Source organism: Macaca thibetana, chromosome 2 (assembly GCF_024542745.1).
Source record: "Macaca thibetana thibetana isolate TM-01 chromosome 2, ASM2454274v1, whole genome shotgun sequence".
In the NCBI taxonomy this organism is placed as follows: domain Eukaryota; kingdom Metazoa; phylum Chordata; class Mammalia; order Primates; family Cercopithecidae; genus Macaca; species Macaca thibetana.
This window is the reverse complement of record NC_065579.1, coordinates 120,716,940-120,743,588: the sequence shown is the minus strand read 5'-3', so window position 1 is coordinate 120,743,588 and position 26,649 is coordinate 120,716,940. Positions and strand designations below refer to the sequence as shown.

Genomic DNA, 26,649 nt, shown 5'->3' with positions numbered 1-26,649 from the left:
GGGGATTCTTCCTGGACTTTAGCAAGGTTGTACGACCCGGACTGTGCAGAGCTACAGCCTGCATCTTCGTTAACTTCAGGCAGTCCAGAGCGCACGGCAGCCCAGCACTTGCTTGTTTCCAATGGCCATCTCCCCAAAGCATGCGACTCCAGTCCCGAGTCCATGCCACTGACAGGACAGCTCCCCGGGAAACAGAGGGTGCCACTGCTTTTGGCACCAAAAAGCTAGGTTTTGTCTACCTCAGCTCTTGTCATGCCAGTCTCTACGGGAAAGAGAGGTAGGAGAGGCTGTGAGGAAGCTTGGGTTCAAGCGTCACTCATCTGTACATAGTTGTAACTTCCATGTGGAGTATCAGTCACTCACAGGACTTGCATCTGAAGCACAGAAACGCAAGAGGGGATTTGTGTACAAAAGGCAGAAAAAGTATTTGATACCATTGTACATAAGAGTTTTCAGAGATTTCATATATATCTTTTACAGAGGCTATTTTAATCTTTAGTGCATGGTTAACAGAAAAAAATTATACAGAAAAAATTATACAATTTTGACAATATTATTTTTCATATCAGGTTGCTGTTTAATTTTGGAGGGGGGTGGGGAAATAGTTCTGGTGCCTTAACGCATGGCTGGAATTTATAGAGGCTACAACCACATTTGTTAGCAGGAGTTTTTGGTGGGGATGGGAAGGAGGGAAGGCCTTGGAGTTGTATTGCACTTCATAGACAGACCCCTAGACTGCTGCCCGGTCAGACTCCACGTGTGCTGGAAGGAGCTTCGGGAGAGCACTGGTCATGTGTGGATGCACCTGCAACAGGCCTCCCTGTAGAGCCAGGGGTGCAGGGTGCCATCCACGCTTGCAGTGAATGGCTTTTCCTTTTAGGTTTAAGTCCTGTCTTTAAGGCATAGAATGAGGGTGGTTAATCCATCACAAGCAAATGGTCAGAACAGTTAATGAAGCACTGCCTTTCCTCCTCCTCAGATTTTATGATAAAAGCAAATGTGGCCTTCTCAGTATCATTCGATCGCTAGTTGAGACTTTTAATTAAGGTAAAGGCTGCTGGTGTTGGTACCTGTGGATTTTTCTATAGTGCTGTTTTCGTTCTGCCAATATAATGAGTATTACATTGGCCTTGGGGGATAGAAAGGAGGAAGTTCTTTCTTTTCAGGGCTACCTTATTTCTACTGAGGATCCAGAGCAGGCCTGTCCATGCCATTCCCACGCACAGATGAAACTGAGCTGGGACTGGAAAAGACTTAGACCTTGACCTGGGTTCTGGGTATATTTGCACTTTTGAGACTGGTAGCTAACCATCTTGTAAGTGCCAATGTGTAATTTAGTAAAACTTAACTTACATAGAAACAAGGTCCTTAAAATGTTCCTTTGGCCAAAAGCTGAAGGGAGTTACGGAGAAAATAGTTAACAATTACTGTCAGGTGTCATCACTGTTCAAAAGGTAAGCATATTTAGAATTTTGTTGACAGGTAACTGACTAATCTTACTTCCACAAAATATGTGAATTTGCTGCTTCTGAGAGGCAATGTGAAAGAGGAAGTATTACTTTTATGTACAAAGTTATTTATTTATAGAAATTTTGGTACAGTGTACATTGAAAACCATGTAAAATATTGAAGTGTCTAACAGATGGCATTGAAGTGTCTTTAATAAAGGTTCATTTATAAATGTCAGTACAGTTGGTGGTCCTTCTTTTACAAACGCAGTCATTCTGCCTTTAATTATCTTTCCCCAAAAAAGGAAAAAAAAAAAAAAATAGGCAAAGCAAAATCATATACTGTTTGCTTCGGGGCAGACAACACAGCTAGATTCCTGAGATTTCGTTCTGAATTCTTCTATGCCTGGAGCTTGTTAGTCAAGCTCTAAAATCCCAAAGTGTGGTGACCTTTCCATTTCATCCTGCCTACTTCTAGCAATGTTGTTTTCAAAGCTGGCCCAGGCCCTCCTTTCAGCCTGACACGGAGAATGGCAAGAATGGCTCACCCACCGTGTCCTCCTGCACGAAGCCAGCTGGGCCCACCTAGTCACTTGAGCTGCAGCTGCTCTCTCTCACACACCACAGGGGGCGCTGGACACAGCTCTGTAAAATAATACATCGTGTGTTTTTATGGGTGAAATCTGAGGGTAATTAAAACCAGCAGCCTAGTTACCCAGAAAGAATGCTTGCTATGCACCTGTGTAGTTCATTCTTTTTTCAACAAAGCCTAACCTTACACAACAGGAATTAACTAGGGGGAGAAACACCCACATAGACAACTTCTTCCCCAAGTCTCCTTTTCCCAAACAAGCTATTCTTTTAAAATTCTAACCATCTTGCCTTCTGCTGAATCCACCATCAGGTGGCAGGAAATGAAAGATCAGATACAGATCAAATGAAAGCTCTGAAAGGCCTGGCCTCAGCAATACCAAACTTATTTATTAAGAGGTTCTGAGGAAATTGTTCAGAGTACCGCCACACACCCCGTTTTCATCTCTTAGCTCTCTGGCATACAGGCCAATGACTTCATACCAGCCAGCCTGCACCACGGATGGCACAATCTCGATGCCGGCATCTCGGCAGAACTGGTCTTCAGCACTGGGGCCTATAGTTCAGACAGCTGCTCAGCGGAAGAGGGTTTACACTGCAGGCCCCTCTCTTGACAGAAGTGGAGGTGAGGCTGTCTCTGCTTCAAGGACTCTTTCTGCCAACTTCCAACAGCAAGCGGTGCGTGTGGTCATAAGCCCCCAGAAAGATGAAACCTCCCAGACTGATGGCTGCCATTCGAGGGAAGACACCTGCAAATAATCTAGGGGAAAAAACAGGATTTTTAATGTTGTGTGTATTTAAAAGAAAGGTTAAATTCCAATACCCACAGCTTGCTTGGCTCAGTACACCATGCTCATTAGTGGCTAACTACCACTCACTTGTGAACACTCACTTGTGAACACTCACTTGTAAACAGCTCACTTGTGAACCCTCCCAAATAAGGCAAGTAATGGCGCTGTCCCAGTAATAGTTCTAAAACTTTCATGCCATTTTTCCCTTTGAGAGATGAAATTGACTTTTAAAAAGGCGTTAAACAGCTGAATCCTAGGTAAGGCTGGAAGGCACTTCCCAGCCCAGACCTCTAAAGTGGTCTCCAGGGGTTCGCTTGGTGCAGAGGTTTTTGGGCAATGCTGCTGCTCTGCCCACTGACTCCGTTGCATTTTGTCCTTTGAGACCCCAAAACCTGACATCACAACAATGAGTCGAACCTCCATGGATTCCCTGCGTTCCTTTTCTGTCTAAAGGCATGAAAGGCAAATGGGCTGTGGCTGTGAAGGGGGCAGCACGCTTTCACCTGCACAGTCCCTTGGTACCACAGAAGGCTGCTCACCAGCCAAGGTGCAATGTAGAATAATCAGAGAAATGCAAGGTGAAACTACAATGCCACAAGGATATAAATTGAGGATTCATTCTTTAAAACTGCCCCCCCCCCCCAATGCCTACTCAGATATTTGTGCAAACATCTTCACTGTGGCATTGCTGCTGGTGATACCAGTTACGGCACACTACAAACATACAGTGGATGATTATGTAGCTGATAAAGATGAGGAAATACACAGATGCCAACATAAAAAAATTAAAAACAGGTTTATAAAACCAAGTCCAAGGGCTATGATTCCATGTCTAAAAGGCATGCCAGGGATGTGTCCTAAACTGAATGCCTGCTGCCTAAGGATTACAGGACACATTCCTGGCCCATGCTTCCATAACCTTTGAACCTTTTGACCAAGAGTATAGGCATGACTCAGATATTTCAAGTTTGGTCCCAGGAGAAGTTTGGCCACTATAATAAAGTGAATATTGCAATAAAGCAAGCCATTCAAATTTTTGGGTTTCCTAGGGCACCGAAAAGTTATGTTTACACTATACTGTAGTCTATTAAGTATGTAGTAGCATTATGTCTAAAAATTATACATACCTTAATTTTAAAATGCTGTATTGCTAAAAAATGCTCATGAGCATCTGAGCCTGCAGTAAGTTGTAATCTTTTGGCTGCTAGAGGGTCTTGCTTTCATTGATGGCTGCTAACTGACCAGGATAGTGGCTGCTGAAGGTTGGAGTGGCTGTGGAAATTTCTAAAAATTGTCATTGTTGCGTTGATGGACTCTACTTTTCATGAAAGATTTCTCTGTAGCACACAATACATTTTGCCCACAGTAGAACCTCTTTCAAAATTGGAGTCAATCATCTGAAACTCTGCCACTGTTTTCGCAACTAAATTGATGAAATATTCTAAATCCTTTATTGTCATTTCAACAATGTTCACCATATCTTCACCAGGAGTAGATTCACCTCAATGGATCACTTTCTTTCCTCATCCGTAAGAACCAATTCCTCATCCATTCGAGTTTAATCATGAGATTGTGGCAATTCATCACATCTTCAGGCTCCACTTCTAACTATAGTGGTCTTGCTATTTCCAGTACATCTAGTATGTGTTTCCCTCCACTGAAGTCTTGAACCTCTCAAAGTCAGCCATGAGGATGGGAATCAACTTTTTCCAAAGTCTTAGCATGGTCAATATTTTGACCTCCTCCTATGAAGCCACCAATGTTCTTACTGGTATCTAGAATGGTGACTCCTTTCTAGAAGGCTTCCAGAAATTTACTTTGCCCACATCCAGCAAAGGAATCACTGTCGATGCAGCTGTAGCCTTATGAAATGGATTTCTTAAATAATAAAACCTGAAAGTTAAAATTACTCCTTGTTCCACGGACCAAGGAATGGATGTTGTTAGCAGGCAAGAGAACAGCATTCATCTCCAGCAGAACTCCAGGGTGACCAGGTGCACTGTCAATGAGCAGTAGTATTTTAAAAGCAATCTTTTCGTCTGAGCACTAGGTCCCAGCAGCGGGCTTAAAATATTCCAGAAACCATGCTGTAAAGAGATGTGCTGTCACTCAGGCTTTGTTGTTCCATTACTATGGCAGAGGCAGAGTCGATTTAGCATCATTGTTAAAGGCTCTAGGATTTTCAGAAGAGTCAATGAGCATTGGCTTCAACGTAAAGATACCAGCTGCATTAGCGCCTAACAAGAGAGTCAGCCAGTCCTTTGAAGCTTTGAGGCCCGGCATTGATGTCTCCTCTCTAGCTCGGAAAGTCCTAGATGACATCTTCTAATAGAAGGCTGTTTCATCTACATTGAAAATCTGTTGTTTAGTGTTAGCGCCTTCACCGATGATCTGAGCTAGATCTCCTGGGTAACTTGCTGCAGCTTCTCCATCAGCACTTGCCACTTCACCTTACACTTTTGTGTTCCAGAGATGACTTCTGTCCTTAAACTTCATGAATCAACCTCTCCTAGCTTCAAACTCCGCAGCTTCCTCACCTCTCTCAGCCTTCATGGAAGAGAGCACCTTGCTGTGGTTTAGGTTTTGGCTTAAGAGGATGTGGCTGGTCTGATCTTCTATCCAGACCACTCAAACTTTCTTCATATCTGCAGTGAGGCTGTTACACTTATCATTTAGTGTATTCGCCGGATAGCACTTCTTATTTGCTTCAAGAGCTTTTCCTTTGCATTTACAACTTGGTTAACTGTCACAAGAGGCCTAGATTCTGGCCTATCTCAGCTTTCCACATGCCTTCCTCACTAAATAATCATTTCCAGCTTTTAATTTTTTTTTTTTTTTTTTTTTTTTTGAGACAAGGTCTTGCTGCTACCCAGGCTGGAGTGCAGTGGCACGATCATGGCCCACAGCAACCTCTGCCTGCTGAGCTCAGGTGACCCTCCTACCTCAGCTTCCCAAGTAGCTGGGACACAGGCACGCACCACCATGCCCAGCTAATTTTTGTACTTTTTGTAGAGACAGGGTTTGGCATGTTGCCTAGGCTGGTCTTGGACTCTTGGGCTCAAGCCATCTGCCACCTTGGCCTCCAAAATGCTGGGATTACAGATGTGAGCCACCATGCCCAGCCGGAGTTTTTTATTTAAAATGAGGAAGGTGTGATTATTCCTTTCACTTGAACACTTAGAGGCCACTGGAGGATTATTTCTTGGCCTAACTGCAATATTGTCTCTCACAGAATAGAGGCCTGAGGAAAGGGAGAGAGACAGGGAATGGCCGGTTGGTGACCCAGCCCAAACCCACACCACATTTGTCAATTAAGTTTGCTGTCTTCGGTGGACACGGTGTGTGATGCCCCAAAACAATGACAGTAACATGAAAGATGGCCGATCACAGATCATCACAGCAGATATGATAATGAAAATACTTGAAAGGTGGGAATTACCAAAATGTGACACAAAGTGGACATGTGCTACTGGAAAAGGGCGCTGAAAGACTCCCTCAATGCAGGGGTGCCACAAACCTTCAATTTGGGAAAAAATGCACTATCTGAGAAGTGCAATTAAACAAAATATGCCTATATTACTTCTGTAAGCAGAAGAAGTTATGAAGGCAGACCTAGTGCATATGCCAGTGAAAAGACTTCCGGTCAGGTCTATGGAAGAAAACTGAAAATGGTCAAGTTACACCAACAGTAGCTATGCATCCTTTAATATACAGGAAAAGCCTCTGTGACAAGCAAGCTGGTGGCCTGGAGAGAAACGTGGCGGTCCCTGCAGGCTGCTTCCAGCACCTGGCTGCCTCCTTTCTCCCAAGACCTTTGAGCTGTTGGAGGAGGCTGAGCAGCCTCCCTCTGTTTGCAGCACTCAGCACTTCTAAGGAAAATGGGAGATTCAAGAGTTTTGTGAGGCCCTTTTTAGTTAGCTAGCTAAGGGTTTAAATCATTAAAATACTGCACATAAAATTAAGGACCCCTATTACTTGTCCAAAAATAACCATGAAAATTGTACTGAAAACCAAACTATACTTGTTTTAAAAAAAAAAAAAAAAAAAAAAAAAAGCTCAGCATCATGCATATTGTTTTTGCATGGGGTGGGTGGTGAGGACAAAAACTCATAAATTACCACTATGTCCTTCCCGCCTGAAAAACAGCTGAGCCTCCCTGCTCCTACCATATTATGAAGGAAAGGGTGCTAGACGGGCAGTCAGCAGATGCCGAGCTGCAGGAGACCACACTGGCCACAAAGTTCTCCGCCTTGACTACCTTACTTATTTCTAAACGCCAGTGTCTTGTTCAGCTTCTGCCACTCACAAGTTCAGCTGCCCCTGGCAAGAGGCAGATGGAAGCAGTTTATGGTTTCAATAGATGACCACTGAATCTATTAACGTAATTACGGCCTTAACGTGGAGTAATGTGAACAGTGAAGGCCCCAGCCAGTCTCGCAGGTGAAGACTTTTGAGTTGAGCAGGAGCACGTTCTAGTGCCCACAGATTAAATGAGAGCAAACGTAAGCACTTACAGTGCCAGGCAGAAAGGGATGCTCGCGGCAGTGGCAGCTACTACATAAAGGGCACAGTCAACAAAAACAGAAAGCCAGCTGATGAGTGAAGAAAACCAGAAAGGGGCCATCCAGGGTGGGCAGGCTCCCCATCTGCCTTCGGCTACTGGGCTGAATGAACACGCGGTGTTTGTTTAGTAATACATTTCTACTGATATGTGTATTCCCAGTACGTGCCAGAACAAAGTCTTCACCTGCGTGGACCACACAGAAAGATAAAAGTGGTCGCCACCTTACTTGACCCCGAGAGGGCAGCACCTTTCCATCCCAAGGTGAGGAGATGGTGTCTGCTGGAAAACCCAAGTAGTAACTGGTAAACCTAGTGCGCGCCCAGGGGAGGAGACAGGAGGTGGCAGCAGCACTGTGTGCTTGGAGACCCAACAGAAGAAGCACTGTGTGCTTGGAGACCCAACAGAAGAAGCCGGCGGAGACACCTTCAGGCTGAGGATGCCTGGGACCTCTGTTCACAACAGCCCAGGTTTTTCTGTGACTGTTTTTTGGTCAAATTATTTATTGTCTTTAATCATTAATAAGGGGCTAATCAGAACTCCCTTAAGTGACAACCGTTGCTGTCTGCAATGCTCTCAAGAGACTACACTGTACAGACTGACTAGAGCCCATGACTTCTGACACTTTCAGAAGATAGAAAAGCAAAAAAATCCAGATGACCTTTACAGAGCTGACAATGGGGACAGAGACGGGCCCTTGGCCTGAGGAAGACACCCCTCTTCTGCCTGTATTTCTGGCACTGCTTAGTTTTATAACGTCAAGTATAACACACGCCACAACCAGCACAGGGAAGATGATTTTCAATCTACTCAACTGCTACCAGCTTTCGGGGCCACGGGGTTGCCAGTCAATCATGCCATCCCCACCTGCCACCACTGTCTCCAGAAAGGCAGAGGGGCTACGGCTCTGCACAGCTCCACAAAGCTAAGGTCGACAGAAGAGGTCTGCCCAACAGCTGCCACAGAATCAAGCATGAACTACACTGAAATCAGTCAGACAGTGAAATGTGGCAGTTTGGCTTTATAGTCCAAAAAAGCCACTGAATGTGACTTCTCTTGTGTATGCAGTCCAACTGCTATTTGAAACACATAAGAACTTTTTTGTTGTTGTTTTCTGAGACAGGGTCTTGCTGTCACCCAGGCTGGAGTGCAGTGGCGCAGTTGTGACTCACTACAACCTCGACTTCCCGGGCTCAAATGATCGCTCAGCCTCCTGAGTAGCTGGGACTACAGGTGTGTGCCAGCACACCAGGCTAATTTATTTATTTATTTTTTAGAGAGACAGTCTTGCCATATGGTCTCAAACTCCTAACCTCGAGCAACCCTCCTGCTTCAAAGCCTCCCAAAGTGCTGAGATGACAGGTGTGAGCACCTCACCCAGCCCATAAAGACTGTTTACCTGCTACTGGCTAAGTGGCTTCAGGACTCATTTTTCTCACACCATTCCTTTGTTTGCTGTGGAACTGGCAGCATAATGAATGTGCCACAAATACAAGCAGAGCTCACGATATGGCAGTCCTAAGTGGCAGGCTCCCAGCACACACGCCCCCACTCGGCCCTTCCCACGCTCTCACTAGACGTCAACAGCCAATTATTCCTCTGGCTTCACCCCAGTTCTTGTTTCAAAACCGTGACACCCTTCGGGCACCCAACATCAATCCCTCAGAGTTGTCACATTCAACAAAACCATCCAATATCACCTATTTTTCAAACTTCCAACTGGAAAATTTCAATCTAGGATGGGCTGCTCTCCTACAAAAACTTTAACTGGGGCCTGACTCACCTAACTTCATGTTCTCCAGACCATCAAATAGCTGAGATTAAAACTGCCAAAGGTACACAAAAACTACCATCAAATAAGTGATCCAACTCGGCATCAGGATGAGGAGGCGGCACTGCCAGCTGAGACGCCTGAAGTCCAGGCAGCTGCCGACCCTCTCCAAAGGGAGGCCACTGCTTTGCTCTTGCAAGAAAATCCCTGGTACATGGTCCCTAAGAGAAAAATCATCATTTCACACGCCTGTAAGATCCCAACATTCAGGTGGCTTTACAAGTTTACGGTGTCAAAGCAATGTTGAAATATCTTGCAGAGAGACCTTTTTAGGACATGAAGCTAGAAGTTTGAGGCACTTCTGTAGTACAATGGTTCTCAATTGATGCTAATTGTGGAGTCATCCCACCTGCACTGTGGTACGTTGAAAGTAATTTGTTACTAATAATAGTTAAAAACATCAAAACCACAAATGCTTTCTTCTAGCAATGTTACCTTCACTCCCTTGTATATCCGCACTGTGTAACCAGAAGCCCATTTTATCACTGCTGCAGCCCAGACCCTGGTGAGGGCCACCCACGTGAATTCCATCTAACATCAAGATGGGCAAGGCTGAGAACTGCCTGATTGGAATACTCCGTCAATTTGATGTGCTACGTTATCTCATATATACAACATCAACTAGACTATTTTGCACAATATATAGAAACTCAAAGCAGAACATAAGCAGAAGGGAAGGAGAGGTGTTCATCCAAAGTCAGGCTAAAGGAGGAGGAGTGGTGGAGAGGAAGAAAGGCGGGAGGGCATTCCTCGTCTTACCCTGCCAGCCCCTGTGACTGCCAGACCCCATGCAGGGCAGAGAGCACGTTCCCATTAGCAGTGCTGGAGCCAGCCTGTGTGAACAAAGAGAAACCTGTTATCTTCTGAAGCTCCCAATCACACACTTGCCTCTCAGATATCCTCAGACGCACAGCTCCCCATCACCCTCATCTAGGACACAGTGTCAGATACCAGGGAGTTTCTTGGCAATCAGGACCTGGCTCGCTTGCCCAGAAGCGTTTACGCTCAGATATGCAGGCAAGCAGGGATGTGGCCCACGCCACATGGGAGGCTCTGCTTATCAGAGCTCGCGAGATGAATGATGAACTATTTAACAGGAAAAAGAAGCACCATGAAGCAACGTGAGGAGGGCAGGGAATCATTAGTGTAAATGGTACAACTATGAAACTTGCCTAAGCAGCTAATAAGCATATTTAATAGAGTGCCGTTTAAATGTTCCATTTACAACGTGATCAGCATTCTTAGGTTGGATCCTGCCACCTCCATACTAAAATCTGGCCATATTTGTTCTACTTTTCCAAAAACATAGGACTTTTTTTGTTTTGGTTTGGTTCAGGTATGTTATATGTATGGCATTCTTTCAACTCTCTATCTAGCGGGGTTTTTTTAAAACAATTTTTCTCTTAAACAAAATGGTTTCAACATTTCTGACAACTGTCTTAACTCATCCAGTTAAGGCCAACCGTGACCCTAGGTTCAAAGCCTGCCACATGGCAGGAGGCTCGTCAACCTCTCTGAGCCTTAGGTTTGTCAGCAGTAAAAAGAGAGTTTATCTGAAGATAGTATTACCAGGCAGTGGCCCTACCAGCCCTATGTGCTTACGTAACACAGGGGAAAATGCCTGTGAAATGGTACAATGTTATATAGACACTGGGGATATTGTTCCATCAATGGCGGTTTTCTTAGAGGTTCCACAGGCAGCATAAGATGCTATTACAGGTAAATGGTAGCCGTTTGTGTTTACTTTATATATGTGTAGTCCTAGTGCTAACAGATATGAGCATCTGAAGTGTCTCCATTACATTATTTTGCCACTTACCTTTGCCAGCATAATTCTTGTCTTTGCCACATCTAGAGGTGTGGTGACTGCAGCGGCAAATCCACCTGTGCAAATAATACCCAACACCCAAGTGAGATACTGTTTACTGTATTACATGATAATTTTGTAATTTTTAGAATTCCTGACTCTGCCCAAATCACTTCATCATTATGTACACTGATTATGTACACTGATTCAAGAACACGATGCACACATGCACAATCTTTATCCACACGCTTCATTTCTTTTGCAGTGACAGAACTCTACCCACTCAGGTGAAAAATACAAGGCTCCACAATTTATCTTGCTCTCTCATTAACTAGCAAACCAATGAGTGTATGTACGTACATGATGAATGTGTACACGTATGACATACATGAATATGGCCAGATGCCCACTCTCAGTATGTGAGACCCTCTGCTCCTAATGGTTCTCAAAGGGTTCACGACTTTCTATGGGCCACTGTCTTCTTTTTTTTTTTTTTTTTAGACAGGGTCTCACTGTCTCTCACCAAGACTGGAGTACATTGGTGTGATCATAGCTCACTGCAGCCGCACCCTGCTAGGCTCAAGTGATCTTTCCGTCTTAGCCTCCTCCTGAGTAGCTGGGACTACAGCTGCACACCACCATGCTTGGCTAATTTTTAAATTTTCTGCAGCAATAGGGTCTTGCTATGTTGCCCAGGCTAGTCTTGAACTCCTTGCATCAAGCACTCCTCCTGCCTCGGCCTCTCAGAGTGTTGGGATTACACGCGTTAACCACCATGCCCAGCCTGGACCACCGTTCTTTAAAGTGACTACTTCAAAATGCTTCTATCATTTCTGCTTTGCATATAGCAAAATGGACAGAGTCACATGTAACATTGTGGGGATTTTTGGTATACATGGCTGGATTCTTTGAATTAAAGGAGCAAAGCTTTTTGTGTTTCACAGGCTCCTGATAGCAGGCTAGCCAGAGTTACTACATTTCTAAGCTCTCCTCTACATCTTCTTAGCCTGAGTCTTGCTTCAGCACGCATTCCACGTTATGGCTTCCTTCCTCCCTTCTCTCTCATGTTTGCATTATCTGAATGTCATGACGGCTGAACTGTACACAGACTGGACTTTTTGAAGGACTTTCTGTTTTAACATAAACCAAGTTTATAGTGTCAATATTTCATTTAGTGCAGTACAAAGATATATTCTAAATCCCAAGAGGCCCTACGAGAGAGAAATAATAAACCCTAAAAGGTGTTATAAAGATTCAGCTTCCAAGAGCTAGGGGGAAAGAGGCAGTGTTACAAGGGCAACAGGACACACGTATGTGAAGGATACTCCAGAAACAGCACTGCTTTCCTTCTCACTTTTGTGGCTTGTGGACAAGAAGGCCATTTGACCTCTTTCTAAACATGCTGCTGAAATAAGATTATACCAAGCCTCCTCTATATGGTAACATTTATTATGACACTGACTTTTTGAACGGTGTACTTATTTACGCTCTCATGGTCCACTTCTGGTTACCCCTGACTGTCACAGACTTTAGGGGTAAGTACTATCAACTGACAGGAGTATTTGAATCCCCTTTGGTTTACTCATTTCAAATTATGAGTATGTAAAACTCTTTGTCTTAAATTCAGAGGCTGTCTGAAATTCAGAGACTTGCTAAGCTTTGTGTCTTTTAAATTTCTGTGGACTTGGTCTTGAAATCCTACTCTTGTAACCATATATTCTGCCCTGGAAAAGTAAATATACTTTTAGTTACACAACAGGTTCCATGAACATCCATGAACATCCATCCATCCATTCATGTGTCCAGCCATCCCTCCCTCCCCCTCTCCCCCAAGAAAGGAAGAAAAGGGAAAAAGACACAAGACACAAAGGCAATAAACTTTACGATCTCAAACTTCTTATACTCCGAAATAATGTATTTGGTTTTGTTTCCCTCACCAGCAGCAGGGTCTAGCCTGAAAGAACCCTTCTTTGGAGGTGGAAAGACCAACGTTTAAATCCCTGCTCTACCAGTTGTCCAGCCTTAGGTAATTACTTATTCTGTAGCTGAAGCACCTTATGAGCTAGGGACTCCTACTACCCCATGCTACAGGTGGGGAAACTGAGGCTTACGGAGGCTAAAAACTTGAAGATTTTACTTAGCGCAGAGCTGAGATGGGATCTTAGGTCTGTACTGACTCCGGAACTGGGACTCTCAGCCACTGGTCTCCTAGTGGCCTCAGTTTTCTCATCTGTAAAATGCAGACAGTAGTATGACACAGGAATTAAATGGGCCTACGCAACACGTCTGAAACAGCATCTGGCTCACAGCAGTAATCAAAAAAATAACTTTTTCCTGGGTGGGCAGAGCTAATGAGTGATTTTTCTTCGTATCTCTAGACCAGCACACACACAGCAGGCACTCGAAAACGCTTAATTGGTATCCTGTTCTCTAGTTAAATTTTCTCTAGTGAAATTTTCTAGTTATAAACTGAAAATATATATAGTCCTATTCTCTAGTGAATATACAGTCCTGTTCTCTAGTGAAATTTTCTAGTTATAAACTGAAAATTTCAACTCATCCTCTAAAAGGCAGGGAAAAGTAAAGGTAGGAGCTAATATCTGCAGTGCTTACTTCGTATCTGGCATGCCAGGAATGCACTAGGCACATTGATTATTTGATCTCATTTGCATAGGGTTACTATTCCCATCTTACACCCAACTTACTTGCCCAGGCCACACAGCTGGTGTGGGACCTGGGACTGTCACATGTATCATGACTCCAAAAGTATCACTTGTTCCACTACATAATGACTTTGACATATAAGACAAATTAAAATTTGTCCAATGGTTAAAACTCACTTTCATATGTGAAAATGTTCACAAATGATCCTAAACCAATTAAAAAGACCTAAAGGTTGATAAGGAACATCTAATAAATTTAGTTACTGCAAATCAAACTTATTTTGGCCATTAGCAAAGGTCTACCACCATTACTTGAGTGTGGATGCCTGCCAATATTCTCTTGGAGATTTAGGTTTCATGAAAGTAATACGAAGAAAAGTTAAGACAGAAACACGTATGCTCCAAATAGGTTCTAACTTTACTACCGAGAGAGAAGCTGTATTTTATGTGTTACTAATAAATCAATTTGCCCGTCTTCAAATATCAAAGATTTCTCTGATTCGCGGATCTCACAATGCTTTTGTAAGGCTGTAAGGAGGACTTGTGAAGATAATAGAATAGAATAATGGTCATAACGGGGAAGGGCTGGGGGCCAGGACTTTCAGTTAAAATGTAGTTATTTTCTATGTTTTATTTAAGGGCATTGTAAGCTACTGGTAATAGATACAAGGAACATTCTAACATATGACACAGGAAATAATCATTTGGTACAGCAATTACAGGCTGCCATTGTGTTCAAAGCATCCGTGAAACAGTCTTCTACGGTCTCCACCGGAGTTAGGTTTCTACTGAATGTTAGGCTAACTGCTGTCGAGGACAGGATTCAGGGGAAACTAAAATTTTATGATAAAATTATATCTATTTCCTTGAGGAACAAATGCAGATTCCCTAACCGCCCCTCCCCGCCATAAAGACAAAGTAGCCACCTTCCTACAGTAAGGCTGGAGCTGTCACCTCTGAGCAGCGGCTGAGAATGTGGGGGCAGCAGTGGGGAAGTCCCCAGACCCACCCCTGGGCACCCTTGCTGCCATTCATTTCTCCTCCAGCCCCTGCGCTGCTCCTGATTAGTCTGGGAGGGATAAGAGCACCACCACGCCCCTCTTATGCGTGACCTCCAGTGAAGCAGACAGATGTGGAAGACTTCCACATCAACAAGAAGGAAAGTGGTTTTTGTTTGTATTTTAATAGAGATTGTGTCAGGCCTTCTCATTTGTTACCCAAGTAATCCCTCACCCTATTCTAGAATTTCTAACCCATGGAGAGACTGCAATCAATCTCCTTCCCCGCCTCTTTCTCCCCCACCTTCTTTTCTCCTAGAGAATGTACAGAGGTGTTTATTATGAGAAACTGATCAAAATATACGAGAGCACCAAATATCACTATAGTAGCAAATGTCATACTTCGGCTGCATTATGGTTTATGTTTAGAAGTTCACTTGAAACAAGGAAGTTGGCAAAGTCCTTTTTTTCCCCTAGTTTCACCCCTGACCAGAAGCCAAGGGAATTTCTGTGCATGACAAGCCATCAACACCTCCAATCTCGTGGGACATTTTTGGATATTTGTGCCAAGTAGTTTATAAAACAGGCATGAGCAAGAAAGAGTGCCAAGGATGGCACACAGCATGGTTCATCTGCAATGATTTAGCCAATTTAAACTTGGAAAAGCACATGGGGATGAGAAATCTGATTTCTGATTTGAGGGCAAGTTTTATCACTGCCTTTATGGCCATGTAAGGGTAAAGTCTGCAAGTGCAGTGTGTACGTATTTTATTTTATTTTATTTTATTTTATTTTATTTTTTTGAGACAGAGTCTTGCTCTGTCACCCAGGCTGGAGTGCAGTGGCCGGATCTCAGCTCACTGCAAGCTCCGCCTCCCGGGTTTACGCCATTCTCCTGCCTCAGCCTCCAGAGTAGCTGGGACTACAGGCGCCCGCCACCGCGCCCGGCTAGTTTTTTGTATTTTTAGTAGAGACAGGGTTTCACCGTGTTAGCCAGGATGGTCTCGATCTCCTGACCTCGTGATCCGCCCGCCTCGGCCTCCCAAAGTGCTGGGATTACAGGCTTGAGCCACCGCGCCCGGCAAGTGTGTACGTATTTTAAAGGGACTTCATAAGACATCATTCATTTCTATATTCTGTAAGGCACCATGTTGCAACTCTTACAGAATCTCGCTTTTTCATAAATTGGAATATTTTCAAGTGATGTTTATCCTTCAGAAATGCTTTAAAATAGTAACCCTGTTCCTCTGGATCAACATTTGTACCAAATAAAATTTCAAAACAGTAAGAGATATAAATAAGAAATATATTTATCTTTTGCTAAATATATGTGGATCTACTAACAACGGATTTTTTGCAGGCCTTGGACAAACTCCTTCACTTATCAGAACTTCATCAGAAAAAAAAATAAGATGCTTGTATTGGAGGCATTTTAAAATGTATGAGCTATTAGAGGAGATTGTTCTGTACAATAACTTCATTGATATGACATTCCTTCACTCAATCAAGAAGGTGAATTACTGTGAAAGTAGGTTTTCATTTTCTGGACGTTGGTTGTTCTTACTGAAATAGTAGTAGTGCCCTATATCGACTTGGTTTTGCAGAGTACAGAGTACTAACCATACATTATCTCAAGCCCTGAAGTAATCCCCTAAGGTAGGAATTGTTGCTTCTACATTACAGGTAAGGAAACTGGCACTCAGGAGGGCCCCAAAGTCTCATTCCTGAGTTGGGGACCAAAAAGAGACTTGACAATCCTGTAAGTCACACAGCTCAGCCTGTGCTAGATGTATAGCTGTGGGCACCTCGCTCCCTTTCTCCACACCCCAGCATCATTGGAGCACCGGCTGTGCTGCCACACTCCCCAGGCGAGTCACCTTAACTGAAAGGGCCTGGATGGTAGGATCCTACCACAAAGATAGAGGATGTCTGATAGGAAGTTCCCTTCTCTCCCTCCTTCTGACAATATAAGTCCTTAGCATCTATTACAGAGTATTACTCCAAAAAGGAAACTGTAATTAATGCAAATTTCCTTAATAGTAACAATGTCTCTGCAAGCAAATCTTTGAATTGGGTATTTAAGGAATAGGACCAGAGAATATGTTCTTCTTATTTCAACACATGGAAGTTTTATAGTATTGCTAACTTTAAAAAGTAGCTTTACTTATCCAGGATGACTAAATTTCCATTATGTGCTCACTTTGTCCCCAGGGCCCAGGAGAGTGTCTACAAAAGTGCAAATCTCTCTTAGGGACTGGGGAATAATGACTCCTGACCTCTGGAAAATGAATCAAGACCACCTATTATTTAACACAGCTAATGACTATGTGTCATGTGGAAACAATCATCATCATAATCAATCTGGATTGGTTTCATGCCTAGAGGCAAAATTCTTATTGTTGATTACCAATTCTACAAGTCAAATGAGTCTATTAATAAAGAGTCCTATAAAATGAATATTTTCTGTTTTCCCAATCACGACAACAACAACAAAAAAACAATGACTATTAAACAAACTGGAAAATAATTATTTTCCAATGAAGTTAACACCCTAAACCTCCCCTGCTGGCTTCACATCTCAACTAAAAGTTTCCTTTTCTGGCAAATTTCCATTTTATTTCAACTATAATTCTAATTTAACTTTGTAACAACAAAATATACTTCTCTCTTAGGTTTTAAAATGTGTCACTTACTAAGCTCTTTAAAGCATTTGAGTTCTCATTAAAGCCTCACTGTAAAATTCCTATGACTTAGTGATGGATAACATGACATTGCATATTGTCACCTCGCTCTTGCTTTAATGTCTCGAAAATGCCCAGATGTGTAGATTTCCATACTTCCTACACAGAACAGTTTAGCCTTCAGTAAGTTATGGAGGAGCCTCTGCTCTCCTGACACTACTTAATCTACAGTGCTGTCAAACATGTCACACCAACCGTGAATCATTGCCTTCTGCAGAAATCGCTTAAACCCCCTAAGCACTGCCCAAGGCAGACAGCTGCATGGTAAGCCCTGCACCCACAGCAAGTCTCTTCCCACAGAGGACTTTCTAAATCATCTTTAAGATCATTCCAGGGCCTGAATGAAGGCTTTAATAAAGATAAAAAGAAAAAGAAAAATTTGTCAAAAACAAATTGGTTGTCTTTCAGGCAGACACCTTTTTAGCAGTTTTTTCCCCCCTCTAGGACACGTTCTTTTCTCAACCAGTGGAGCACTCTTCATCTAAACAACCTGGAATTTTTAAAGAATGTTGTTTTTGCACAGTTAATATTTTCACATTTTTCCCCCTCTTAGGTCTTTCCCAGTATAATATAATCCTTTGCACCTGCAAAAGCTCCACAGACTGCTGACTGCCAAGAATCCACCACATGATCCTGCCTCCAGGACCAGAGGGCCTGTGTTTAAGGAGAAAGAAAAATACAAGTTATTAAATATTTGAATTTATCGGAACCTCCTGTGGGTTAGCTCTGGGGATGGGAACTTAAATGAGAAGCTATTTTGGTGGCATTCTTTACTGATGACATAAGTGACTTTCCCAAAGACTTAACTGCATTCTAAAATAAGTCAAAGAAATGAGAGTGACAGCTACAGTAGAGTGCTCAAAGGAAACAATTTTCAGAGTATACATATGTGTGTGTGCACACACAAAACTTCATCGCCACAATTGAGATAGTGAACTTACTCATGACCCACACGTTTTCTTGTCTCCCTATGTAACCCCTCCTTCCTGTCCTTCCTCACTACCCCCCAATCTGATCTGTCACTCGATTAGTATGCCCTTCCCAGAATATCACTGTAATCACATATTTTTAAAATCCAACTTCTTTTATTCAGAATTATTTTGTGATTCACCCATGTCATGCAGATATCAACAGTTGACTACTTCTTCATTAGTAATATTCCGTTGTATGTATATATCGTGATTTACGTGTTTACCTGTTGATGGACATCTGAGATTTTTTCCGTTTGGGGCTATTACAAATAAAGCCACCATGAACATTTGTATACAAGTTTTTATATGTACACATGCTTTCATTTCTCTTGAGGAAATACCTAGCGGTGAAATCGCTAGATCACATGGGAGTTATGTTTAACTTTTTAAGGACTGCCAAACTTGTTTTCCAAAGCAATCGTACCATTTGACATTCTCATGAGTTCCGGTTTCTCCACATCTTCCTACTACTTGTTATCATCACCACTTTAACATTTTAACCATTCTACTAAGTGTGTTGTAGTATTTCTTTCTTTTTATTCTTTTTTTTTTTTTTTTTTTTTTTTTTGAGACATAGACTCACTCTGTCACCCAGGCTGGAGTGCTGGAGTACAGTGGTACAATCTCAGCTCACTGCAAACTCCAACTCCTGGGTTCATGTGATGCTCCTGCCTCAGCCTCCTGAGTAGCTGGGACTACAGGCGCCCGCCAACATGCCCAGCTAATTTTTGTATTTTTAGTAGAGACAGGGTTTCACCATGTTGCCCAGGCTGGTGTCAAACTCCTGACCTCAAGTGATCCACCCGCCTCAGCCTCCCAAAGTGCTGGGATTACAGGTGTGAGCCACTGCGCCTGGCCTTCATTGTGGTTTTAATCTGTATTTCCCTAATGATGCTGAGCTGCTTTTCATGTACTTATTTGCCATCCACAACATACTGTCTTTGGTGAAGTGTCTGTTCAAATGTGTTGCACATTTGTACTAGGTTACCATATCTCAATGACTGAATTTTAAGAGTTCTTTACATATTCTAGACATAGCTCATTTACAGATGTTTTCTTCTAGTCTTGTCTTTTCATTCTTTAAACAGCATCTTTCATCATTCTTTTAACAGCGTCTTTCAAGGAAGTTTTTAATTTTGATGAAGTTCAAATTATCCTTTTACAGATCTTGCTTTTGGTGTCACATCTAAGAAATCTTTGCCCAACTCAAAGTCACAAAGATTTTTTGATCCTGTGTTTTCTTCTAGAAATTTTATGCTTTCAGGTTTTACATTTATATCCATCATACAATATGTAGATTGAAGTTATTTGGTTTTCACATGTGGATATTCAGTTGTTGCAGTGACTGGGAAAGACAGTAATTTCTCCAGTGAACTGCCCGCTTGCTTTTGTCAAAACTCAATTGTCCACATCTGTGTGGGTCTATTTCTGAACGCTCTATTCTGTTCTCCTCTATAGGCCTATCTTGATATCAATCCCATACTTTCTTCACTACTGTAACTTTATAATGAATCTTGAAATCAGGTAGTATTTGTTTTTCAAATTCTTTTTCAAAGTTCTTCTACCTATTCTAAGTATTTTGCATTTCCATATGAATTTTGCAATCTGATTATCAATTCCTATGAAATAACCTGCTGAGACTGTGATTGGGATGCACCAAATCCATGGATTATTCTGGAGAGAACCAGCTGTTAATGTTGAGGGGTTTTCTTCTCATAGGCATGACATTCCTCTTCATTTAACTAAGGCCTTCTTTACATTCTCTCCACACTGTCTTATAGTTTTCAGTATACAGGTTTTGCACTGGTTTTGTCAAATTTATCCTTAAGTATTTCACATGTTTTGGTGCTACTGCAAATCATACTTTTTTAAAATTTCAATCTCTGATTGTTCATTGCTAATATGCAGAAACTGATTATCAATACAATTGATTTTTGTACACTGATCTTGTATTCTGCAGCCTTGCTAAAGTTACTAACCTCATAGCTTTTTTTATAGAGCTCATCCAATTTTCAACATAGATGACCATATCATCTGTGAATAAAGAGAGCTGTACTTTTTCCTCTCCAATTAAGGTAACTTTTCTTGTTTATTTTCATTTTTGCCTTACTGAATTGAGTAGGACCTTCAGCATAATAGTATGCATTGCAATAGTGACCACAAATATTAACAAAAAAGACCTCTTGAATATACTAATTTAAATAGTTAGAAAAGTATAATGACTTTCTGAGAGTGGTGTGACATTTTTAGGGATAATCAAATACACAGCAACTAAAAGAAGAACAGCAAAGTTCATTTTAATTTCCTACTCTGAATACTTCCTCACTGACAACTATCTCTGGAAGGCTGTGAAGGTCACTGAGGGGAGGAAGAAGATGCCATGGAAATGAATCATAGGTACTGTTTACTCTGTCAACTTTCACAACTTTTCTTAAGTCAGACAGCTACTATGTTAACTATCTAACAAATTAAATATGTGACAGTATGTGGTTTGAGGACCAACATTTCCCTCTATCCATACTAACATGAATGATTCTCTGAAAGTGTATTAATTCAATTTACTGCACTGAGAGTGCAGCTCTCAAATAGGTATTTGTCATCTTACTTGTGAAAACAGATAAGCTAAAAAAGAAAAGATTTATTAGAAACAGGTTTCTAAAGATAATATTGCCATTAAACTGAGTATCTGGTATATTTTCAGAAAATGCTCTAATGTTTGCAAATAAATCTGTATGCTTTAATAGAAAGCATTATTTTCTCCAGAGCTCCTATAAGCATTGCAGAAAGAGTAAGAAACAAGAGAGTGGAATCGCTTTTTCTTTACTTTTAAGGTGGCAAAGGGTGTATTTTATCAGGTTAATGCCAGTTTTAACACCAACACTTACTTCACCAACTTATTAGAAAAGCAATGCAAAACATAAACTAGATTTCTGTTGATGACTAAAGGTCACCTTCAGTTAATCTACTGACAACTTTAAAGGTTCCAAAGAGTAGAAGGCTACTCCAGATAGACTTGAAATACTGGTAATAATGCTGAGTTTATAAGCAAAAGTAAGTAACAACAAGATGTGAATGTGATAAGAAATCAAAAATGTTATGCAAGTCATAAATTCAACAAGTATTTACTAGGTGTCAGGTATTATAGCCAAGGAGAGAAAAAGTAACAGTCCCTAGGTTTAATATTCGAGGAAGGTATGGTGGGGGCAGAAGAGGATTATAAAAGAGAGAAGTGAGGTGACAGAGAAAGCTTCACAGAGGCACCTGTCATAATCTAGGGAGAAAAAAAATTGGTTGCCAGGGGGAAAAAAAGCCACAATCAAAACAGACTCAGATGGCTGAAGACAACATTTAAAAATAGAATCTCCACAGATAACTGTAACTTTCCACTATCACCTGGCCAGAATAATGAGCTTACAAAAAACACATAAAGAAATAATTTGGTATTTGAAATGGATACTAATAAATACCTTAAAACAAACAAAACATCTCCAGAAGACTCAAAACATGTAAAGCGAGAAACTTCAGTGGCAAACACAAAGCATGACGTAAAGAACGACTGTAACAGCAACCACAATACACACTTCCACAGAAGATACAGAACTTCCCATGTTCCAGGTGTGAAGCGCTTTACATACATCAACTCATGTAATTCTCTCCACAATCTTCTGACGTATATGTAATTCTTATTATCTTGTCATTTTATAGACAAAACCATTGTGGCTCACGCCTGTAATTCTAGCACTTTGGGAGGCCATGATGGGAGGATCACTTGAGGCCAGGAGTTTGAGATGAGCCTGGTTAACATAGTGAGATCCCATCTCTAAGGAAAAAACTGTTTAAAGATGAGGCTCAAAGATGTTAAGTAACTCAAAGATTAAACAGTGAGTAGGAAAGCTGGGATCTGGAAGGGACACTCTGGTGTGGTTTGGATCACATGGGTTTGGATCTATAGGATATTGTTGTCCAGGTAACACACAGATAAGCATTCATGAGACACTTTACTTCCACACACAAATCACAGTTTCTACTGGAATGATTAAAATATCCAAGTGAATGAACAAATTATGTAAATGTCTGAAACAACTTGCTTAAATGAGTTTGTAATGATTTTTCTAATTGAGGAACTGTCTGAATACAGAACTTCAGAAATGTAATACTGAGACCAGTGTAAAAAGGTGAGTGTTATTTACAAATTATTCATTTGAGTGCAACCTTAAATTCGTAAAACAACAATCATCAGAACCTGACTGCTAAAAAATACTATACAAAAATTATGAACACATTTTGAAATTACATATTTGCTCATCTATTTGGAGGGACAACAGGATTGTAATAAACAAAATACTCTAGCTGGAAGACATTACTCACAGGAAGACTACATATTGATTATGACATTCACATAATTTTAGACTGGAATGTGGAATAAAAATGTAGTGTAGGTAACAATATAAATGATTACTATTGACAATATTGGTTGGGATTTACTGACTGCCTACAATGCTCTAGGCACTATGCTAAAGATTTTACATGTATAATCTCATTCAATGTTGAGAAGTGTATTATTCTCCACAAAAACAGGTGAGGGGCAAGTGCTAGGAGATTTTAAGTAACGTGCCTGAGGTCACATAGATAGTAAGTGGGAAAACTGAGGCTGGTTCATTCTGCAAATAGCATTATGTTTCCTCACTATCACATGCAGCTCAATTTCTAGTCAAACTACATCATAATACACATGTTACTAAATACTTTCAAGTTAATAGAATGAATTTAAATAATGTAGGTTTATAAAAGTTTTTTTAAAGAACCTGCCAAAATTTTTTTTAATTTCCATGATTTCTCAACCTAAATAAGTCATTTCATTGCCACAGAGGTCTAATGATCATTTCTGTCAGGGCAGATAAATAATTAGGGGAGGAGGAGAGGGGCACTAAGGGGCCCAAATGTGAAGAAGCAGTAATGTAGGCTCAACCCATGGTGGAGGTTGTATACCAAAATAACAATAAGAAATTTAAAAAGCAAGGAGGCACATTTTCCCTGATGTTTGCTTATTTATCCCAATTCAATCTCCCATTTCCTTTTTCTGTTCAAATGTAAGTAACTTAAGAGACTGAATCTTGTTCTGTTACCCAGGCTGGAGTGCAGTGAGGTGATCACAGCTCACTGCAGCCTCCAACTTCTGCACTCAAGCGATCCTCCCGCCTCAGCCTCCTGAGAAACTGGGACTCTGGGCAAGTGCCACCATGCCTGGCTAATTTATTTTATTTTTTTGAGGCAGCGTCTTGCTATGTTTGCCCAGGGTGGTCTCGAACTCCTGGTCTCAAGTGATCCTCCCACCCCAGCCTCCCAAGTAGCTGGAATTACAGTATAAATAAAATTTTCACATGAATCTATGGTTACATTAATGAGAAATATCAAGTTTAAGTAATGAGAACAGAAGTCAAAAATGTTCTTAGTTTCACTTCGGTAATTTTTCTTAAGTAAAGCTACCTTAATAGAGGCTGATTATAAACCATTTCTAATAGGTTGTATGACACTTTTATTTTGAAATAATTTTAGATTTACAGAAGAGTTACGAAAGTAGGAGCAGTCCACCGAGTGCTGCGGCTCATGCCTATAATCCCAGCACTTCAGGAGTCTGAAGTGGGAGGATCACTTGAGCCCAGGAGTTTGAGACCAGCCTGAGCAACACAGGGAGACCCTGTCTCTACAAAAAAATGTAAAAATTAGCCAGATGTGGTGGCACATGCCTGAGTCCCAGCTACTAAGGAGGCTGAGGTAGGAGGATTGCTTGAGCCTGGGAGGTTGAAGCTGCAGTTATTGGCGATCACATCACTGCACTCTAGTCTGGGCAGCAAAGCAAGACCCTATCTCAAAAAATAATAATAATATAGTTCCCATATATCCTTCACTCAGCTTCCACAGTATAATTATCAAAGCACAAGACTGAAATTGGTACAATACTATTAACTAAGCTACAGACCCTAGTTGAGTTTCATCATAACAACTATTGTATAAAAGTAAGCAACTTTTAAACATCAGCTTGACTTTTTAAATTAACAATATTTGTATTATTCATTAGGATACTCAGTGATATCACTACAAAAACAATCAGGTTGTAATTTCCAAAGTGATTCTTCACTTAATGCTAAAGGCCTATCAAAGGAAGAAAAGCATGAAGTAGTTTGGCTCCCTGACCCCCACCCCAAGATAATAACTATTAGCACCAGTAGTCATAGGCCAGAAAGCAAACACCAGGCACAATACTATGAAGTGGCTGGGAGTCCAACCCCAGACCAGATGTCTTCTATTTAAAGTACAGCATGAAGAGAAGGCTTTGTTTTTCACTTTTAAAAGACCCACCCAAATAAGCACTATTGTCTTATGAATAACAAATTGAAAATAAGTGTGTTGGCTCCAGTGAACAAAAACTTACAACTTAGGACTTCTTTAGCTGCTCTATTCAAAAGCAGTTATATCGCTTCCAACCTTACAAGATGATGATATTTTACTACATGCTTTTTATGTATGTAGTAAACCCGTTGACAACATGCATTTTATGCATGTAGCAAAATAGGTATGTGCACAGAATCATCTTCTCAATTCCAAAATTAGCAACATCAGATGACAAAATTTAAGACAATAGAAAGGAAAATGCTTAGTTTTTTCAAACCTAGGCTTGCTCTGGATATTATCCTCTGGGTAGGTCTCACTGCTGTGACTTTACCACCAGAAGTTTATAACAGATTACAGACAGCAGACAATGATTTTCGTGTAAATACTTTCCATGCTGTTGTTGATCAAGCTATTGCGTAGCTTTTGCACATATATTTTTAAAAACAAAGCAACAGCTGCCTATCATTTTATCATTCAATCAGATGAACCATCTCTCTGTGAAGTACTCTCATACTACTATGGCTACAAAAGAGATTTCTAAAAGCAAGTTGTGAAACTGAAAACAATATCAAACATAATGGGAACCACAATTCGGATTTCATTCGGCCACACCGTAGCTCTTGCAATACACACTGGTGGCTAAAAGGCTAAAATAAATTTTTCATATAGCACTACTTTTCATAATTAAAAATGGATATACCTAACAGATAATTAGGAATCCCTTACGGTATACAGGCTGATTTGGGTTATAATGGCAGCTAGACTGAAACTGTTCTGGGATGTGCAAGCAGCATCATTTTTATATGCGTTGATCTGTACTTTGTTTTTGGCAATAATATATGTTGGCTAGTTGAGATATTTAGATATTTGCATTCTAGATAAGTTAGTAAAGATAATAAGAATTTATAAGAAAATCTTGAACTAATGATTGTGCTGGTAATTACAGGCAAAGACATTGATTATTCTTAAGTAAAAGCAAGATGGACTAAAATGCTCAGTTTGCTTACTACTATTTAGGTTTTAGAATTTATACAGTAATATTTTTGGATATGTGTGGGCCAGATTTTAGATATGTGGGGGATATTTATTCTGACTGGGGATTCTCCAAGCTTTCTATTTGTGGTTCTTATTAGTTGTATTAGTCCATTTTCACACTGCTGATGAAGACATACTCAAGACCGGGCAATGTACAAAAGAAAGAGGTTTAATTGGACTTACAGTTCCACGTGGCTGGGAAACCTCACAATCATGGCAGAAGGCAAGGAGGAGCAAGTCACGTCTTACGTGGATGGCGGCAGGCAGAGAGAGAGCTTGTACAGGCAAACTCTTGTTTTTTAAAGCTATCAAATCTTGTGAGACTCATTCACTGTCATGAGAACACAGCAGGAAAGACTTGCCCCTGTAATTCAATCCCCTCCCACTGCATTCCTCTCCAACACATGGGAATTGTGGGAGTTACCATTCAAGATTCGATTTGGGTGGGGACACAGCCAAACCTTATCATTAGTCTTGGGTAGGGTAAAACCCGTTGACAACATCTAAACATATCATTGAGTAATAGTCATGATAAAACAATTTGACTGATGCTCATGACATTGATTATGAGTCACCAAGAAAAGGTGTGATTATTTTTAATAATTTTGCCTGCAAAAGAACACTTGGTTTGCTGTGTTTAAGTATGGGACAATCTTTTTAAAAAGATTTTTTATCAAAAATGGTTAACATAAAAGAGCTGAAGGACTTACACTGACAAGCCCTATTTATTGGAAACAGATATACTCACAAGCCTTTATCCTAAAAAGCACCAGAAAAATATTTTAAAAGAAAGTAGTCACTTGTTTTTTTCATTGCCCT

At 41.1% G+C, this 26,649-nt stretch overlaps 2 protein-coding genes across 10 annotated transcripts in view; one reads left to right on the top strand and one right to left on the bottom strand.

Annotated features, from left to right (window-relative positions):
- The window catches only part of LRIG1 (leucine rich repeats and immunoglobulin like domains 1), a 126,730-nt gene extending 125,044 nt beyond the window's left edge, over window positions 1-1,686 (top strand). For all 3 annotated transcript variants that reach the window (XM_050781283.1, XM_050781282.1, XM_050781284.1), the window contains one exon: window positions 2-1,686. In XM_050781283.1, coding sequence (XP_050637240.1) covers window positions 2-228 — 227 coding nt within the window. In that variant the 3' untranslated portion in view covers window positions 229-1,686. The remainder of the gene's footprint in view (window position 1) is intronic.
- A 722-nt stretch (window positions 1,687-2,408) lies between these two features.
- Window positions 2,409-26,649, bottom strand: part of SLC25A26 (solute carrier family 25 member 26) — a 161,897-nt gene continuing 137,656 nt past the window's right edge. For all 7 annotated transcript variants that reach the window (XM_050781311.1, XM_050781312.1, XM_050781308.1 and 4 more), the window contains 4 exons: window positions 18,016-18,085; window positions 11,042-11,106; window positions 9,982-10,055; window positions 2,409-2,799 (listed from right to left, as the gene is read on the bottom strand). In XM_050781311.1, coding sequence (XP_050637268.1) covers window positions 2,682-2,799; window positions 9,982-10,055; window positions 11,042-11,106; window positions 18,016-18,085 — 327 coding nt within the window. In that variant the 3' untranslated portion in view covers window positions 2,409-2,681. The remainder of the gene's footprint in view (window positions 2,800-9,981; window positions 10,056-11,041; window positions 11,107-18,015; window positions 18,086-26,649) is intronic.